Source organism: Chionomys nivalis, chromosome 8, assembly GCF_950005125.1.
Source record: "Chionomys nivalis chromosome 8, mChiNiv1.1, whole genome shotgun sequence".
Classification (NCBI taxonomy): Eukaryota; Metazoa; Chordata; class Mammalia; order Rodentia; family Cricetidae; genus Chionomys; species Chionomys nivalis.
Window position 1 is genome coordinate 73,641,210 of NC_080093.1, and position 21,430 is coordinate 73,662,639.

Below are 21,430 nucleotides of genomic sequence, written 5' to 3' on the forward strand. Positions count from 1 at the left end.
CATGAGGAGCAAGCCAGTAAGCAGTCCAACTCCATGGCACCTATACATCACCTCCTGCCTCGAAATAAACCCTTTCCTCCTCAAGCTGCTTTTGGTCATAGTGTTTCATCATCACAGCAGTAGTATCCCTGACTAGGGCAGTGTGTGTGTATATGTGTGTGTGTGTGTGTGTGTGAGAGAGAGAGAGAGAGAGAGAGAGAGAGAGAGAGAGAGAGAGAGAGAGAGAGAGAGAGAGAGAGAGAGAACTTACTTATTGGGTCAGAGGACAACTTTCAGTGTCAGGTCCCACTTTCCACTATGTAGATCCTGGGGACCAAACTTAGGTTTTGTCAGGTTTGGCCACAAACTATCTCATTGGCCCCATCATTTTCAGCCTTCAAAAAGAATATTTACCCTGTCTCGAAAAACCAAAAAAAAAAAAAAAAAAAAGAATATTTATTTTTATATGTTTAAGTGTTTGCCTATATGTATGTATGAGAAATATGTGCTTAACTGTTGAGCCATCTCTCCAGGTTCATCCTTTTTATTTTTTATGCTTACAAGTCTTTTAATAATTTGGGCCAAGTATTTTGTTGATCTAATTTATGTCTTAATTTTTCTCTCTTAACATAATGGTCTCAATAGGTAATAATGACATATATTCCTTTGTGTATCTTACAATAATATGGAAGGATTAGTGATTTGAAATATATTTTATGGCTGTCAAGGTGGCCCAGCAAGTAAAAAAGCTTGCCACTAAGTTTGACAACCTATGCTCAGTAAGTTTGACAACACACATGGTGGGAAAAAAAAAAAAGACTCCCACAAGATGTCATCTGAGCTCTATGCATTAACACACACACACACACACACACACACACACACACACACACACACACACACACACACACACAGAGAGAGTACAAAGTATTAGAATACTTAAAGTGCCTCCAAAATGAAAGGAAGAAAAAACAAATGTAACTAGAAATTATAGGCAACATTAAAAAAACAGCCTGTTTTGCCTGTTTATTTTTTTAATGTGCTTAATATTGGATTCAACATGCTATCTGACAACTGACTGTGAACTTAAGTTAGTAAAGTAAGCTGTTGATCCTAGAATACAGGGTTTATTAATATCAATTATATTACTGAAAATCAAAACACAGGACTGGAGTGGTTAAGTGGTTCAGAGCATTGACTGCTCTACCAAAGGATCTAGGTTCAATTCCCAGCACCCACAAGGCAACTCAAAATTGTCTGTAAGACCCAGAAAACAGGATGCCCTCTTCTGACCCCTGTAGATATCAGACATGCATATGGTGTATAGATATACCACACATATTAGATTTAAAAAATTTTAAATCTCAAAAAAATAAAGCTAATAAATGAATTTAAAGGGTACAGGTAATCAGTAGTGGGTAATTCTGGCTGTTGTACACATATATTTAAATACTTAATTATGTCAGAAAGAACCCAAACCATTAGACAGAAGGGGAAAAAGAAAAACTAAAAACATGTTCAAAAAACATGAAAATAAAATAAAAATTTCAAAATTGTGATTAATATAAAATGCTTAAAATACAAAGAACAAGCCCTCATAATGTGTATAATCACCACAAATATGAAAGAGTTAAGTTCATTTGTTTAAAGGTAAAGCCTCGCTGGATGGTGGTGGTGCATGCCTTCACTGCCAGCACTTGGGAGCAGAAACAGGAAGATTTCTGTGAGTTTAAGGCCAGCCTAGTCTACAGAGCTAATTCCAGGACAATTAGGACTGTTACACAGAGAAACCCTGTCTCAAAAAACCAAAGAAATCATTTGATAAGTTATAAACTGTATAAATATAAACAACTATATAAATAACAAATTGTCTGGGTTAAAAACAACATCATTATAAATGACAAAGCTAGTAAATAAAACTGCCTTAATTACCAAAATTGCAAGACTAGGAAATAATATAAAGCACTAAAGTAAAACATTGAGGTTCAGCTAAGCTAGTGCTCAAAGGTAAATTTATAGTGTAATTATTTCCAACAATCAAGATATAAAGTAGACAACTCAGGAAGGCAAATAAACTAAAGGCAACAGAAAGAATGAATCAGTAAAGTACTAACAAAAACCAATTTTAAAAAATTTAAAGTTACATTTCGTGTGTATGTGAGGTTGTTTATTTGTCACAGCAGTTAGAGGACAACATGTGGCAATCAGTTCTCTCCTATCAGGTCGATTCCAAGGATCAAACTCAGGGTGTTGAGCTTAGTAGCTAGCACCTTTATCTACTGAGCCATCTTACTAGGTCCAGAAATCAATGATTATAAAGTGAACTGGCAGGCTTGATTATATTACAGTAAAACAACCAGTTAGCATGTTTTTAAGGGAAATGAAAAAAAAATCACTCTCAAGGGCAGGGTATTTGGCTCAAATGGCAGAGCACTTGCCTAACATGCATAAAGCTACCCTGGGCTTGATTCTCAGCAGGAGGATCAGAAATTCAAGGTCATCCTTGGCTACACATCAAGTCTGAGGCCAGTCTGGGCTACTCAAGATCCTATTTCAAAAAAATAACACTAAATTTAAAAATAAGTTTAAAACAAAACAAAACCCTCAACCCTGTAGCTAGTTGAAAGTCTAGAGAAGGGAATGTTTAATACCAACAAAGAAATGGGAAAAGTAAATAGGTGAACTAATTAGCATAGAAGAAACAGAAATTTATGAACATATCCATTAGGATTAGGTCATTTATCTACACTACTGTGTTTTTTGTTTGTGTGCCTTATACTACTTTAAGAAACATGCATCTGAATACCAATATAATACTAGTGTCAGACACCATGGAAATGTACAGCATATGGCAACTGATTTCAGATGTCAACCCACCAGAGGAGTGATTCTGATGGAGATTAATCCTGTCCGGGCAAGGCCTACAGGACCATCAACTCTGGAAACTGTTGCTCACTTCTGCTAAAGCAGCCTGGTGTTCCTCTAATACCTGCATTGTAGTGTGCAATCTCATGTGATGTGTATATGTAATATCATGATTACAACTCAATCTTATGGGCACATATATCTGTGGATTGCCAGGAAGATGACTTTTCATTTGGCTGTATAGTTCTGGTCTATAGAAAATGTGCTGGGGCATGCTTTATAACTAGATCTATTTATTTGCCTGTTGAGGATTATAGACTCTTTTTAAAAAAAAAAGCTTGTTTTGTTCCTTTTTGCTCAGGCTAACTACACATAATTAGCTCACTTAGTTCAAAAGTAGACTAAAGACTTTTTGTAAATAGATCATGAGTTTAAAACCAAGGTTACTACATAAAGCACCTTAAGAAAAGCATGCCAATTCTTTGCTTGCCAGTCTGCTGACAATAGACCTATGTCTCAAAGTTTGTCACTGGGCACTGTGCCTTATACCCCTCACCCCCACCCCTGGTCTGGGGTCTGCTCACAGTCTTACTCCTGTAACCTCGGGTTACCATGGCAAAGGCTCAGTTCCTTATCTTTTTACCCTAGGGATGTGCTTTTGACTAATGAGAGTTAACTCTTGTAATTTTTTTTTAATCACTTCAAAGCTCCTGTAGGGAGAAGAGAAGAAGCTAGAGGAAGTTAGGAGAGATTAAAAAGAAGACAGGAGAGGCAGAATAGAAACAAAAGGGTAAAGACACTGATTTGGAAAAGCACAGAGTGAGAGAGTTCATACATTTGCCCCAGATATCCTACGAAAAAGATTCATTTCACTTGTTGTAGCATCCAATCTGAATCCTGAAGAGAATCTTGGGGCTCTTACAGATCTCAAGAAATAACTTTAGGGCACCTTTGAACGCCATCACTATAGAAAAATCCATGCATACAATGTAATTGAATATATGGTCCTAGAATTCAAAACAGACTGAACTAAAAATATAAGTTTAAGATTCAACATAGACAGAAAAGAGTCCTAAAGAGTTATAAAATGAAAACGGTATGGTACAGAAAAGAGATTTATGAATCAAAGAGAAGAAATCACAAGAACAAGTTAAGTCAAAGGCAGAAGGTCAGAGGCTGTTGGTTTCAGTAGATATGGTTGCTCAAACAGGATAGCTTCCTTAGTTAATCCCAAGCTCTCTAGATCTAACTAATAAACAAAGCAGGTCCAACAGATGACCTCCTTGATGGAATGCAAATGAACTTCATGTCCCCTGTGGTGCTGCTGTGAGTGAGGTGTGTATTAATTTACTCTGCAAAAACTTCCTACACTTGCTTGGTCTTATCCTGCCCCAGACACTTTCACAACACCCTAAGCCTATCATCTACCTACCTGCCTCAAGTCATATCTATCATAAAACCATTTTCAGAATGAATCTAACTCACTGACATGAATCCTCACCATCATTTTTCCAAATCCATATGCTGTTATGTCCATAATACAATTCCTTTCTCTTCCACCGTACCAAATGCTAGCAGTTCTCAAAATGAGTTATCATAGTTGTCCATGCAATTTTTCCTGCCCAAAATACTTTGACACTTTCCTTGAAGATCTCTGCCCATCATGCCTAGAAAACAATTCATCAGTGCCCTCTACAGCAGCCTTCCAATTATTTCCTAGGACCAAAAGTTTTACTCTCCACCATTCAAACAAATCCCGAGGCTGCAGTGTGTATACAGTCTGCAAGTGCTGGTTACTGAATCCTCTTTCAATAAAATGTTCAAGATCCAGCATAATGAGGTACAGGATCCATAGAGTGCCAGGAAATAGCTCTGAACTGAAACCACATAATGATCAAGAGGAAAAAGATGATGAAGTTCACTAGTTTGCTGAAAAAAATCAGTCATAATAAAATCTAAAGTCATATGTAGAAAACAAGTTCACTCACTCAGTGTAATTAACATGAAAAATACAGAAAGGTCCTCTAATTAGCTTTAAAAAAACAAACCACAAAACAAAACCTAAGCCAGGCAGTGGTGGGAGTTAGTTGACATGATCATTTTATTGTACATATGTATAAAATTATCAGAAATTTGGAAAAAAAATATTAAAATACAATTGGGCGGCAGTGGTGGCACACACCTTTAATCCTAGCACTCGGGAGGCAGAGGCAGGAATATCTGGGAGTTTGAGGCCAGCCTGGTCTATAGAGCTAGTTCTAGGACAGCTAGGCTATTACACTAAGAGACCCTATCTCAAACCAAAAAGAAAAAAAAAATCTTAAAATACAGTTGTTCACATGATATATTTTTCACATACTATTTGTAAATATTCATTCTTTAAAAGTTTTATACAGAATAGGGGCTGGGAATGTGGCTCAGTTGGCAGAGTGATTGTCTAACATACATAAAGCCTGGGTTTGATTCCTAGCATAGTATAAACTAGATGTAGGTGGCTCACATCTATAATCTGTAATCCCAACGGTGAGGTGAGACAAGAGAATCAAAAGTTCAAGGTCATTCTCAGCTATGTAGTTTAAGGCCAGCTTGGGCTATGTGAAACTCTGTGTCAGGAAAACAAGATCATTGCAGATAGAAGAAAGTTAACACATAACAAAACAGCATATCCAAAATTTAGCTGTCAGACAATACCACATGGGTCCTCCCTAGTGTAAAAGCAATTCCAATACAAAACAGTGTCCCCTTAAAATTGTAACCACTCAAAGTCAATTATTCTAGCTGTTCCCCTAGTCTGTGTTCTTCACAAGGAGACACTGCTCTTTCTCTCATCTCTCCAACCTTCCGAGAGCCACCACCTCAGCACAGACTTTCATATGACACGTACCCAATGAGAATATCAACATTTATCAGACAGGTATCCACAACAAAACATTTCAGTAAAAGGGGTTTCCAACTTCTGTTGCTTTTCCACTTTGTATCTTTAAGTAAGGTATCAAGGGAAAGCATTTGAACAGTTTATTGCCTCAGAAGTACTATGGTATCTTAACTTCCATTTCCTTGCATTTTTGAGACAGCAAGAGAGGGAAAGAAGCCAATTAGTTGAACAATAAGAATAATAAATAGCTTTTAGGAATATAAATGAGTTTATAAATCAAATTTACTGAAAGCATGAAAAACACTATACTGGCATAAACAACACTGTCTTGCAGATACTTCCCCAGCATAACAAAAATTTCATATTCTGCAGTAACCAGCCAATTTTGAAATGCTGAATGCAAAAGAAACAGTCTTTGAACTGGAAAGCCCTAAGATAAAATGCTAAAATTTTTACTGATAAGTAGTGTTTTAAGGTTTTAAGAGTTAGTCTAGGCACTAGTTCCCTGTCAATCCACTAACTCCTACTAATTAACTCTTACTAAGTGGTACGACTTGAATGGCTGTTAGAAAATATTTAAAAGTTTATTTTATGTAGACATGAGCAAACCTTAATATTTCTGCTGAGAAGTCCCTAGGGGCCCGGCCTGTGTTGTGGTGGTGGCACATGCCTAATCCTAGCACTCGGGAGGCAGAGGCAGGTGGATCTCTGAATTTGAGGCTAGCCTGGTCTACAGAATGAGTTTCAGGACAGCCAGGGCTACACAGAGAAACCCTGTCTCAAAAAACTGAAGAAGGGGGCTAGAGAGATGGCTCAGAGGTTAAGAAAACTGACTGTTGTTCCAGGGGTCCTGGGTTTAATTCCCAGCAACCACATGGTGCTCACACCCATCTATAATGAGATCTGGTGCCCAGAACACTATATACATAATAAATTAAAAAAAAAAAAGAATCTATAAAAAAAACAAAAAACAAAACTGAAGGAGTAAGAACAGAAAAGTCCCCAAGGAAGAATATCAAACAGCAAGATAACATAAAGTTCAAAATTAAACAGCAAATATTAAATTGAGTTCACTTAGTTTTAATTTATCTCACAAATTCTAGAGAACAGCTCTGCTCCCTAAACAGACTCTACCTACCTTCCTACTTCAAGTCCTCCCCCACCCCCAATTCCTTAAGTAGCAGATTCTTGACAGCTCTGCTGTGGGTGGCCTTGTTAGCCAAACACAGGATGAAACTTCTCTTAACAGAAGGCTAGCTCTGTCTACTCTAAAATACAGGGGCTTCACTGCACATGAAACTTGTTTACAGTGTTCACAATATAGACTACTGCTGAATCTTGTCCAAATATGTAAGATTCAGAAAAAAGATAATGAAAGATCTACTTCTCACCTAGAGGCACACCCTAGAGAAGAAAAGGGCCAAACTGTCCTTCTTAAGTTCCAACAGCTCTCTCCAAATTTATTAGAACTAACTTAACTACGCGAGGTTCTTCAGCCTCATAGACATACTTCTTATCAGAATTTATGCTTTTGAAACAGAGTACACATGTCCGAGCAAGTCTGGAAAACTGTTTTACAACATACTATAGATCAACACCAACAGAGCTCTAACTTCTTTTTTGACTCAAAAATAAAGTGACAATACTTAAAAATTCTGCTGGAAGTTAATAGAAAATACCTAGTGAATAATTAATGCTACAGAATGCTTAAGTTTCCACGATCTTTAGGACCATAGGCAAAAGTGGGTTATCTAAACAAACAAACAAAAAAAGTCAAATAAGGAATAAGGTTTAAAAACGTATAATTTAACCAGATAAAATTGTTCCAGTTTTAAAACAGACATATATTTTAAGTTAAAAGGATCTGTTCTTTTCCTCCTCTATCCCCACCTTCCCTGATATAAGGAAAAGATGAATGCACTGTTTCAGTTTCATGAAAGCCTAATTTAAGAAAACATTCAACACAACCACGTAACTTAGACCTGGAAGTCAAAGCTAACATTATAAAAGCTATCTGATTCTGTTTCCCTTTGAGTATATATTTTCCTTTTCTGTGTATGTGTGTCTGTGGGGCCTGGTGCTCCTAATCAGATATTCTCCCATCTGTAGATTGACTTCAGGCATGGCTCTCTCAATACATGGCATTTTTTCCCTCATGGCCACAATCCTAGATCTCAGACTAGAAATCTATATAATGTGAGAAATACAGCAAGCACTAATCCAACAATAACTAATAAGCATGTACAGTTACTAACAAAAATTCAAAGTTAAACAGGTAAACAAGAATGGGCAAATCATTAAAAATTAGTACAGTAAATATTAGTAAAATCAAGAAGGGCCTGGAGAGATAGTTCAAGGGTTATGAGTTCAATTCCCAACACTAACATGGAAGCTCACAACTGTCTGTAACTCCAAGATCTGATACCCTCACACAGACATATATGAAGGTAAAATATCAATGCATACAAAAATAATTTTTAAAAAAGGCAAGAAAATTCTAATCTTAACCTACTAATCTTAGATTGACTCTTTTTCTGTGTGTGTGTGTGTGTGTGTGTGTGTGTGTATGTGTGGTGGGGGTCCTGTCTGCCCGTCCATCCAAGAGACCAGAAGATGTCAGATCTTCTGGGGCTGGATTTAGAGGCAGTATAGGTGCTAGAAAATTAAATCCAATCCTCTGTAAGAGCTGTCAGCATCTTAACCTCAACATCTCTCCAGTCTGCCTTGGCTACCACGCCCCACACCCACACCCAAGTTTTAAAGATGATACAACTCATGCCTAAAGGTAAACACAATACACAATACACTATGATTTACCTTGAATGGATTGGGCTCTACTTTAATGGAAGGAAAAAGCAAATCATTATCTGGGTAGGAAGGCCCAGAAACTGCTGCAGTTAACTCCTACCATGTTATTTCAAAAAGCTGAAAGATGGCTAGGATATTGTAAAACCACATTGGTAGAAACTTAAATTTCTTCTATCTAACCCAATGTATGTCTGTTTTCATCATAATTCCATACTATTGAGGTATTATTACCAGAGGTATTATTCCCATTTTACAGATAAAAGGACAGAGACACAGAAGAAAGCTGTGCATGCAAAAGCATCTAGTAAACAACAGAGCTAAATTAAATCCGTGTGATCCCAAAACAATTGTCCTTTTTAGTGTACAACACTAACTTTCATCTTAATTTGAAATTAAGAGTATAGCCATTCCCCTACTGTTAAGAGAGTCAAACTCTCTAACAGGGGAATGGCAATAATGGACTAACCACTTTAAAAATGATTTCATGTCAATTAAAATAAGACATTAATGTGGGCTCAATGAGTTAACATTAATGGAAAAACAAAGGAAAACAAACCAAGATCTGTATTCACTTCTGACAGGGATGAGCCACAGTTGTAGATTTTAGCTCAAAGTGCTGCTCTCTAAAAACTCAAATTTTCTACCCACATACCTGAATGCACAATACCTATCCAACACTCTGCCTCTAGGCCCCACAGCTTCTAATCTACTACCTTTTCATTCTACAACACAGACATTGGCTGGATTATCAAGGAACTTGTCCAAAACCACAGAAATAAAGACTGCAAAGGTGACAGTCATTCCCAGTTACTGTCTTTAGCAGTGATTCAAAGCTCTCAGTCGCTGGCCATCCCAGCAATATTTCCCTTAGGACACAGCAGAACAAGGGCTCTTATTCAGAATACATTCTAAAACATAAATGCTCCTTTTATCAGAATTAAAGTACAGTAAGTGTACATATTAAAACAGGTGAAATGTTTTGGTGTGTGTCTTTTTGGAGGACTTATAACTGACACAGCTACTTTTACTAACTCATCTTAATTCTTCTCCAAAAGCTTAAAAGAGAAAGTCCCTGGATTGTTCATTTTGAAACGGAAGTCCTAATTACTGCTTTAGTAGAATCTCAGACTCTCAGTTCAGGACCCACTATTCTGGGATACTCCCACATACTCCCAAAAACAATGAGTTCTTCTCCTCAATTCCTGAGCCTAGTTATTGATTATAGCTCACTGAAAAACTGCTTTCTCCTAGCTCTTGTTTCCTTGGTCCTTTCCAGAATCACCACATAAAACTAAAAAAAAAAAAAAAAACAAAAAAAAAAACCACCTTACTCTTTCATTCTCATCAATGTAAACAATTTACTGGTGGCTATAAGTTTCTAAAACAGAATGAGTCCTCAGCATTTCTGTGAAAGTACCGTGTACATTAATCGAAGCTGCTGTGTGTAAGTCATCTTCCCTCCTTCGTAAGGGGAAAAGAAAAATGGGGATTCTGAAAACAAAAAAAAAAATTGTTTTCTTAACTATTTTCCATGAAAGTAGGCGGCTTTTTTTTCCTGTCTTGTTAGTACAGAATTACAAATCTTATTTGCTACACAACTCAAAGCATCTCTCACAGGATGAAGAGAATCTGCCACTAGGAGGTTCTTAATCAGCGATTAAGAACAGTGTTCTGTTTCAAACGTCAGCACACATATTGGTCTCCAAATTATCTCACAAAGTAGAACAGTGGTACACAAAACAATAAGCCAGACTAATCTCACCACTACTCTAATTCTCCTAGGGACTAATCTCCCACCTAAGTGATAGAATGAACTGCAGCCACGTGTACCAGATTCTCTGGGGTATCACATCAGCTGCAAACAACTTCCATTTACCCAACAGCCTCAATTATCTACACCATATTACATGCTTGAAGCCACAGCTTTCTGATGTTTGTTTACTACTCTGAGCGCTACAAAATCACTTAAGTCCCTGAACTTTGTTCAGCATGAGGTCTGATCTTTGAGAGAGAAGAACAAATGGCATCTCTAAAATGAAAACTATAACAGCATCATACGACACAGCAGTACCTCCTCAAGTACATACCCAAAGAGACAAAGGCAGCACCTTGACTCCAGGCCCACTGCAGACTTACTCACATTAGCAGATATGGCAAAACACAAATGTGTCAGTAGACAAACTGTAGCATACACCTGTGTATGAGCACACAGAGACAAACAGATGGAGACACACACACACACACACACAATAGAATGTTCTTCAGCATCAAAAAAGGATTCCCTGACATTCGAAAGAGGTAACATGAAGACTTCTCACCAGAGGATCTCACAATGTAGCTCTGACTGGCCTCAAACTCACTATTTAGACCAGGTTGGCCTTGCTCTCAGAGCTCCTCCTGCCTCGGTCTCTGGGATTAAAGGTATGTGCCATCATAGAGCAGCTCAGCAGCTACTACTACTGTTATACCTGGCATCTCTTCTCTTTACCCTATATTCTTTATCATCCCTCTCTGGTCTTCCTTCTCTTGATCACTATGTCTCTAGGCCGGTATACTGTCAATCCCCCTTATATCCCTACGCAGAGACAAATATTCCATCCTTATTACCAGTTTTGTCTACCAATCTCCTCTGTCCAGAAATGTATTTGCCTTAGCACTCTTAAAACCTCCACTCATGTTTCAGCCAGTTTTCCACACATAGAGGTTAACAGTTTGAAAACATGAAAGATGCTGGACATGGTGGCACATGTCTACCATTCAGAGCTCCTAGTTCCAGCCTAGCCTGTGATACAGAAACAACCCTGTCTCAAAACAAAATAAATAAGCCATGCCACTTTGTTTAAGTTCTTTATTAGTGGCTCCCAGCTGCTTATTAAGCTCCAAGTTCCTTGGTATGTTCACATATGAATGCATAACATTTACATACACTCATAAAGCTCACTGTGACTTGATTCCCACTTGCATCCCAGCATTGGGGCTATATAATAGCAAGCTGTCATGCTCAGTACTTTACACGGGTCCTTGAGGTTCAATACAGATCTGACTTACCTCCCAGTCAGAGATTAGAAGTTCTCCAGAAACTACCAGGTGGGGTAAGGACAGGACACTTATGGGAGCCCTGAAGCCGAACAGAAAAAGACATTTCTCCTTTCCCAGGAGGTGTGTAACCTAAACTCATGGCTGAATCTACATATGCACATTTCTCGAATTCTATTGAATCTTTTCCATAAATCAACACTGGTACTGCAAAGTGTCGAAACACTAAGGATTTCTCTCCATCTTTTTTCAAAACTGTAAATAAATCCTCAAATTCCTGTCTCTCAAATTTTCCTTAGGTTCATGTAAACACTTTCTTCAGTAAAATAGAGGGTTTATCTGTTATTTACTCTTATACAAGAAACTCTAATAGATGTCAGCTTAAATAGTGTTAACCTCATAACCATAACACACACTTCTGATACAGCTAAAACCCCAATTTGGTATGCTGGAGCCAATTAAGTTCAGTCTCTGAGTTGTACAACTTTCACTACTAAGTACTCAAGGGCTGAGTAGCTGAAGGACTCCTGGCTCAATGACTGCTGGGTTAGCAACATATTACTTAAATGGTAATACAGGAATAGATATCACTACTATGTCTTTATAAAGGACAGAGGACAAGGAACGAAGCAGGCAGAAACTTTTCCCCACCCCTGTACATAAGATTTTAGAATGAAAGACTAAGGGAAGGCATTTGCCCCCAAACTCTCAGACAGTATTAGAAAATGGGACTACTCAGAAAACAGCCCTAGGGCAGTACCTTTTCCACATGGTGACATTCACCATAAAAAAGCCCCAAAGGAAGACACCAAGGTGACCACACTGCATTAGTCTGTCCCACCCCAGGTTTCTTCATAAACTTCTTTACCGTCCCAAAGTGAACAAAAATGCACATAAACAACTTTCTTTCAAAGAAAGAAGAAATAGCTTTAAATAACGTACCTTTGATTTTTTGTTCAGTGGCCTAAAATGAAAACAAACAAACAAAAAACAATGTAAATATGAAACTGAAAGAAATGAATTGTTATGATAAAAATGCTCATATTACTACATAAGATATACATTTTACTAAAGAAATTATCATTTAGATGAACCGTATAGGAAAAGACACGCAAAGCATTCTTTTCCCATAGATGTGCCCCATTGTTCTTGATATTATGTTTAGAAATAAAAATTTCTGTAATGATTCATTAGACATAAAGCATAGAAGACATTTTATGGTGGCTTATAATTTTTCAAATGTGAGCTATATTTTTCTCATGTTATGTTTAAAATATTTTGTAATTATCACCTTTGTATAAAAAGGTTTCTAACAAATTTTGTATGTCTCAATAGCTTCAAATAATCAAAGACTAATTATATTTTCTACAAAAGTTATAAATAATCACTTTGGCCAAATCTGTAATAAACTTCTGGATATCAAGTTAATATATTATTAATTATATACAATAATATTATACATAGATATCTATACAATATATATAAATTATATATCTATATAATACACAAATTTTATTACATATATTAGTATAGTTAATACAGTCAACTTTTCAATATTTGTTAGGTGAGAAAACTTTTTTAACTAACTTGTAGCTTCTGACACATCTAATGTCTAATGAAATGACTGATGAGCAGCTGAACCTGTGCCCATGTTTACTAGCTAGTTCTCTGACACCAACACTGAGGAGAAGGCTGGAGGACAGTGAGGCTCACTTAGGCAACCAGCTCAAACTGCAAGGGCCTCGACAAGAACAAGAATCTGCAAGAGAGGTCCTCAAGCAAAATCACCTTCTCATCAGAATTGGTATGGAGTGGAGACCTGAAAGTAAACGATTCAAGAATTTTCAGGTTGACTAGAAAGGCTGAATATTAGTAGCTGAATAACAAAGAATTATTTCTAAATTTAGACAAAGTTTTACCTAACTGCCTCAAGGCATAATTCACTTTGCTTTGTCAAATAAAATTATTAAGCTACCAAAAATTCCATTTTAAGTTTTACCATTATAAATATATGTAATAAAAAATGTAACAATTACTCTACTTTTGAAGCCACACCAAATGTTCATCTTCATTATGATGCTATGTCCAGTTTTAAAGCACTAGATACATAAACTAATGGAGGCCCATCTTAAATTTTATGGATCAAAATTAAAAGGAAAACAGTGATGGAAGGGTAATGCTAAGAGGCCTGTCAACTACCTTGACAATAATTATTTATTTTAGGGAGAAGTAATTTTGAAAATCAGATTATAGGAAAAAAATAATTCTTACAGAGAACTCAGTAAGAATTCTACAAAGTGCTAGAAGTGCTATATATGCTATAACTATAAAGCCAAAGAATCAGCATAAGAATTACTTTGTAAGCCCAAAGTCGTTCTAAAAAAATTACATATTTTTTTCAAAGAAGATACATTACAAGACGCAGAGATTATGACATTAAAACCAAAGGTATACAGTGTTACTTTCCCAAACTGTGCTGGTGTGGGAAAGCAGTTTTATGTTGTTTAGAGCAGTGGTTCTCAATCTTCCTACTGCTGCAGCCCTTTAATACAGCTCATGTTGTGGAACCCCCATCCATAAAATTATTTTCATTACTACTTCATAACTGTAATTTTGCTACTGTTATGAATCATAAGGTAAGTATCTGTGTTTTCCAATGATCTTAAGCAACCAAGAATTTGACCCTCCTCCCAAAGGGGTCATGACCCACAGGTTAAGAGTAGATGTTCTAGAATAATTGATAGCCTCACCAGTATTCCTGTCTCCTATAGAGAATGGCCCTGAGGAAGTAATCCAAGGTCTCTAACCCTGAGAACACTAACCTAACAGGGTGAAGGAACATCGGCAATAGAAATCAAGAGCTCCCTACAACTGAGGAGAAGTAAATGCAAGTGGTAGAATTTTGCTTCTTTAAAGCAGGTTTCTGGAACCTTGTCCAAGAACCCAGTATGATCAACAAATTATTATAATGAGAATTCCAAGTGGGCCCCGTATTTTAATAGTGATTGTCTCTATTGCCTTAAACTGTAGCCATTAGTCATACATATGATTACTGACCATTGAAATAAGGCCAGTTTAAATGGAGATCTTCAAAATATATACCAGATTTCTAATAGTGAAAATTTTTCAAAGAATAAAAACTACTTTATTAAAAATATTGTGTATGAATTGTGTATTAAAACAGCAATATTTGGGCTCTATACTAAATTACATAAATATAATAGAATTGTCCTTTATATTTTCTTGTGTTGTTTTTTAAATAGGTTTCACTATGTAGCCCTGACTGCCATGGAACTAACAGAAATGCTTCTGTCTCTGCCTCCCAAGTGCTGGGACTAAAAACTGCTTCTTTTTTACTTTTAAATGATCCTTCCTTTTCAACTCTCTGAGTCTCACTTCCTAATCCTTCAAATGGGGGAAGTTACCAGTTCATATTTCAGAGTTATTTTGAGGATTAACAATAAAACATTACAGATTAGATTAGGAAAATACATGTCATTATAGATATAGTTACTCTACAAAACAATTACAAGGTTCTAACAAATCAAACATGGAAGCAAATAGTTGGCATTTTAAATATTTAACATTTTTCACTTTAAAACAGTCTTTAGTTGTGATTCTACAAATGGAGACAGCAGATAGGAGTAGACAGGACAATGGATGCTTCATTCCCAGTAGTTCTGTAGTGTCTGCCTAACTTTCAGCGCGTCTAAGCAAACTACAGGGGCTCAGGTTCTGAACCATGCCTTTATCGCTGACAATGTGTGACTTGGTCAAATTACTTAACTTTTCTAAATTAGCTAACGTTCTACCTCATCTGCAAAACAGAGGCAAATGCCCTTCACTCCGCACTGTCATGAGGCTCAAGACTCCAGATTGGCTCAAATGAAGGAATAGGACACTGGGGAGCAGTCAGTAGGTATACGTTCCTGCTGCTGTCAGCTAAACTGCCTACCTGAGCGTTAGCTCATTTCTAACTCTCACATTTGTAAATGTGCTGACACCCCCCACCCCAGTTCTTCGTCTTTCTCCTTTCTGATCATCTACAACACCTTCCCAATATAATTGAACAGTGGTGGTGTGAATAAGAATGGCTCCCACAGGCTCAAATGTTTGAATACTTGGTCCCCAGTTTGTCAACTGAATTAAAAAGTGAGGCATTGTTGAAGGAAATATGTCCTTGGGAATAAGCTTTGTGGTTCAAAAGCCCACACCATTTCTCAATGAGCTCTCTCTGCCTCTTGTTTGTGGATCAACTGCTCCAATGCCATGTCTGCCTGCACACTGCCATGCTCCCTGCCACGATGGTCACGGACTCTTATCCTCTGGAATTGAGTCCTGGTAAACTCTTCTGTGAGTTGCCTTGGTCATGATGTCTCTTCACATAGAAAAGTAACTAAGATATTCATGGGAGGCCTGTCCTTTTCTGAACAGAAACAGAGGGTGGGTGGAGTGAGGGAACTGGGAAGAGAAGAGGGAGGAGAAACTGCAGTCATGATGTTTTTTTAAAGTAACGAAGACACAAAAGAATAAAGAATTAATCTAGTTCAACTCACTTTTTTCTTCCTTTTTCTTTCTTTTCTTTTCTTTTCTTTTTTTTTTTTTTTTTTTTTTTTTGTGTGTGTGTGTGTGTGTAGCCCTGACTGTCCTGGAACTCAATTCTGTAGATCAGGCTGGCCTCAAACTCAAAGATCCACTTGCCTGTCTCTGCCTCCTGAGTGCCAGGGTTAAAGGCTTGAGTCACACCTGGCTCAACTCAACATTTTAAAAATGAGATAAGTACTACCCAATAGTCTTTCCTATGAATTAGCAAATGGTAGCTTGTCTGAGAAAGAATAGGGGGTGTGAAAGGACAGAGCCATAGGGACAGCATTTCAGCGCCCTCAATGAGTGCTCCTCAGTCTGGTCCTGTTATCACCAAGGTTACAGAGAAGCACACTGATGAGACTCTATGCATCATCCCCAAAGAGAGGAAAGAAGTTAGATGTTTCTACAACCTAAGTCTCTTTTAGGCTTTAGTAACTCACATCCATAAAACCCGTAAAAGTCCCTTCAATTCAAACAGTAACAGCAACATTAATGTTAAAATATACTTTGTATCAGGAAATTCCAGTTTGTATTATTGTTTTCCCCAACCCTTCACTATTATATGCTTTCTAGAAACAATTACATGTTTAAGTGAAGGATATTCTAAATTATCCCTCCATAATTAACCTAATTCTCAACCTCCCTTTTCTTCGCTGCAGTTCCCTGAAGATCCCTTTTGAAATTTTTCTTCTAAAAATGAAACCTGGGGAGAGATTTGTGCTAACCCTTGTGTTGCTACTGTTGCCCTAGCCCCTCTTAATGGCTGAAACTATGCCTGTGTGCCATCAAATTATTTTCTAGGTCTAAGAATCAGAAGGTTCTTCATTATATGAAAAGCACTGTACATACATAGCCACATTTTTATAACAGAAAAATGTTAAAAATGAAGTCATCCATAAAGCAAAGGATAACCATCCTACAGTCCACAATCCCAGAGAACCCAGACAACAAAGAAGACTCTAAGAGAGACATACATGGATCTGCCTAGGAAAGAGGAAAAGCAAGATCTCTTGAGTAAATTGGGAGCATGGGAGGCAAAGTGGGAGGGTAGAAGGGGAGAGGAGGAAAAATGTATAGCTCAATAAAAACCATTTTTAAAAAACCTGGGGGAAAAAATGCAGTCATAAACTCACTGAGCTCCATCTTCATTTACTAGGGTAGGAAATGTCATTTTTTAAAAGTACCCAATTTACTAAATATTTAAGCATATACTTAAATAACAAAATAAGAAAGATTTTTTTTGTTTGTTTGTTTTTTGTTTTTCAAGACAGGGTTTCTCTGTGGTTTTGGAGCCTGTCCTGGAACTAGCTCTTGTAGACCAGGCTGGTCTCGAACTCACAGAGATCCGCCTACCTCTGCCTCCCAAGTGCTGGGATTAAAGGCGTGTGCCACCACCGCCCGGCAAGAAAGACTTATAGTTAAAATACTACAGTGAGTTTTGAGGTTTCTAATAAGCTATCAAGGGGGGAGGGGCATAGGGCTCTGGTTTAGTGTAGAGCTTCCTTACTTAGTAGGCTCAAAGCTGTGTTTAATATTTCACTCAAATAAAGAAATTGTGTTACTCGGTTCTTTATTTGAAGCAAAAAATAGCTCATGATATGAACTTAGATTTCAAAGGCACACAGGGGCTGTTAGGAAATTAAATCTACATGTTTTCTGTATTCGTAGCATGATAAACATTTTATCTATTATAAAATTTTCCTTAATATATTATATCTCAATTTAAAAGTTTACAAGGTAACACCGCATAGAGAGCAGAGTGGGATAGTTTTGAATAGAAACCTAATGGGGAAACAAGGTTTCAATTTTCTGCTTCTGTTGCCTTGATGAAACTAAGGTTAGCCACTGAAATCACATATACTGAACACAAACAGATTAGAACAGGTAGCAGCTGAAGTCTTCAGAAGTGAGAGTGCATGGCTAATCATCCTAGGGCAGGCAGACTATGATGAGCGGATGTTCAAATACTCATGTGAAAATGGTCCTGCCCACCTGACTCATGTTTGTCTCCTACCACCTACTGGAGTTTACTTGCTGGCTCCTACATGAAACAAAAAGAAAGCTCCACAAAGCTTGTCTTAACAGTTTGTGACTCACGGTCTTTCATATGAGCCAATCTGGAAGTTTCCTTTTTTTTAAGGAGCTATTTGGTAGCAGTGTATGGAAATACCAGCTGTCCTTATTTTGCCAACAGGTTGCATTCAAATTCAGTTTTCTGCAACTTAGAGAAGCTGTATTTACAGTGACAGTCTAGACAACGAAATTTAACAATAACTGCGGGCTTTAGCCTTTCCTTTAGATTATTTAGTAGATAGATAGGATACACAGCAATAACCTCATGTGGGAGATCTAGTAAAACAAGACATTTTTATCTCTCAGCTTCTGATGGTTCTAGTGGGACATGATGAGACTGTGAAGGTGGAACCAATAGCTAAGGCAGGAAGAAGTGGGAAAAGAGTAAAAACTTGTCACTGCAGATTTGATGAGATGCCAAATAACAGGATAAATCCCATTCAAGCGCTACATGTAAATTTATGCATACATAAGGGAGTAGTTTTACTGACTTGGTGATTTAAAAAGTTGATTGTGAGGGGAAAAAAATAAACTTTCGCAATTGAGTCATTATTTCTATATGCTATGATTTAAAATTACACTACAAAATAGTGTTTAGAGAAATTATTCTACTAAATGTCTTCCTTTTGCAGAATTTTCTCAGTGAGCAGGGCTTATTCCAAACACATATGCCTAAACATTACTTAGGCTCTTTTCCAGATATTTTGTACTATAGCTTACCAGCTAAATCTTGAATTACTTAGGATCAACAAGGCCTAAGGCAACAACACTAAGATGCTTGTCAAACAAGATTCTACATTAAGCACACCAAGCAGCCTCCTCACCAGTCTCTAGTTTATTTCAGGAGTTCTTTTAAGGGCAAATGACACCATGGCCCAAGAATACAGTAAGCTTTTTCTAACCTTAGACATAGAGGACACAACTCTTTCATAAATACCAAATAAAGATGGACCAAACTGCTAAAACCATACAATATCAAAAAGCCTCTGGTGGAAGCCCATAACATGAGCCAACGTAAGAGCCCTATCCAAACTCATACAATGCATATACCATGTACTCTTTTCTGCTTCCCCTGAGAGCAACCAGACTAGACTGACAGATTAGTGTCACCTACCATTCCTCTTCACACTCAGTCCTCCAAAGAGCTCTGTACTCCATCCTGCCCCAGAATACCTGCTAGGTGCACCACCTAGAACTGATTTATCACTTCTCCTTGGTCTGTATTATCTAAGTAGGTTAACTAATCCCAAATATACTTCATCACTCAATATAGAATCTAAAAGTCAAGCTAGATGTTCTATCTTCATAGCCACTAAGCAAATTCTATGGGTTATGTCAATAATCCCTTAAGCCAGTCAATCCCTTCCAATGCAACTCAACACTTTCCTAAGGTAAAATACAAACTTTCATGTCATTCACTAAAAAGTTGTCAATAATTTCCTCAAGAAGAGAATTTGCCTACCACTACCTGCCTCTCTGAGCCATCTCCTGATATTCCTACACGCTCCCCCCACCTCACACCAAGCTTCCACATTTTAGGATGTACAGACTACAAATTCCTCATTCTGAGTTTACTGAGCTTTGGGTACTTTTCTGCTCCTTAATCACCTGACTCATTTCTATCCTAGGAAAATGTCCTGTTTCTCTCACTCCATCTCAGGCTAAGGTATCTTCCTCTGTGCCTCTAGAATTGCCCATAAAGATACACTTTATTTATGTGCCCTTATGTGTGCTGTTTCTTAATGAATGATGAGAAGCGAAGTGCCCTGCTGTACTTAGTCCAGTTCCTAGCACCTAAGAGAGGGATGCACTGTAAAAGCATAGCAGGACTGTCTCATTAAAAGAATGAATAGTAACTGTTGGGTCTTTTAGAGCACTTGAAAGTCCTCGAGAGTTTTGACAGAGAAGACTGAGGGTTAGGTTTGCTAACTTGGCATGCTCTGCTTCGGGTCAGCTTCTTATCCTGTATTTTGTGTGCCTAGAGTTCTTCTCTCCAATAAATGCTTTAGGCCTTGTTTTAAAGTATCTTAATTTAAACTGAAAATGTATAAAGTCAGGACTAGTATCAAATAAAAAGGGACTTTTATTGTTTATCCTGTCAAAACTTGCTTAAATATAGTTTACATTATTTCCTACGTTTGCACATGTATTTTATTACCTCATTTAACTCAACACTTACAAAATGTAAAGAAACTGAGGCCTAGGAAGTCTAAATAAAATTGATGGACACATCATTCTATGAGTATATGAGCAAGTAAGACTTCAAAACCATGTCTATCTTCATAGCCACTAAGTCATATATAACTGTACAGCTACAAATTCTGTGCTCTTCCAATTTATAAAATTATAATGAAATACATAGAAATCACTAATTGAAAGAAAAAGACCTATGAGATGTACTTACCTTTGAAAAACTCAAAACCAGTAAGATTATCTATGCATTGAATTACACATTCAGCAAACTACTATATATGCACATTCAAAGACATTAAATATTAACATGAATCTTCAATGAAGTTAACAAACTTAAGCAGATGCTTTAACAAAGCCATGAGTAATTTCCTTTTACTCTATGTTCAAACTGCTTAACAAAGTCTATCACATACACACACACTACCTTCTTTTGAGCAGCTTCCTTCTTTTTCTTGTCGTCTTTTTTCTTTTTCTTTTCTTCCATCAACTGTTCTTCTTCTTGCACTAAATCCCTGAACCACACAGTTGCAATTAACTTTCCCAAAATGGATTTGGAAATAAAAATAATGTTGCAAACAGGTTCATTTTCACTTATAAGAAATAGAGCAAATTTGTCTTTATTCAACACAATTTGCGACCTAGCCACACAGCTACCATGTAGTACAATTTACTTTTAATTGACATAGCCTTCCTTCACAAGTATGAAGGCTTTCATCTTAATGTCATATCAAGGAAGGCAACAAAAAAATTGACAAGTTTTACACTGGGAAATTCAAGTTCCTTCCAATTCTAGGATATAAACACTGTTAAGTTGTAGCTAGCTTACTAAGGGTCCCAATTATCAAGCAGTACCTAATGGTGACGGGCTGGGATGGGACTAGGATGGGCTTTCTCTGCATCCTAGTCTGTGTGTGCATGTGTTTGTGGGTATGTGTGTGCATGAGTGAACATACTTTGTGAATATGAATCAAAGAACCCAGAGCCCTGCATATGTTAGGCAAGAGTTCCATCACT

At 37.2% G+C, this 21,430-nt stretch overlaps 1 protein-coding gene across 5 annotated transcripts in view; it reads right to left on the minus strand.

Annotated features, from left to right (window-relative positions):
• The window catches only part of Tnrc6a (trinucleotide repeat containing adaptor 6A), a 169,231-nt gene that overhangs the window by 41,990 nt on the left and 105,811 nt on the right, over positions 1 to 21,430 (minus strand). For 4 of the 5 annotated variants that reach the window (XM_057780008.1, XM_057780010.1, XM_057780006.1 and 1 more), the window contains exons 3-4: positions 20,841 to 20,928; positions 12,506 to 12,527 (exon numbers count right to left, since the gene is read on the minus strand). In XM_057780008.1, coding sequence (XP_057635991.1) covers positions 12,506 to 12,527; positions 20,841 to 20,928 — 110 coding nt within the window. The remainder of the gene's footprint in view (positions 1 to 12,505; positions 12,528 to 20,840; positions 20,929 to 21,430) is intronic. The other variant, XM_057780009.1, reaches the window with a different exon arrangement.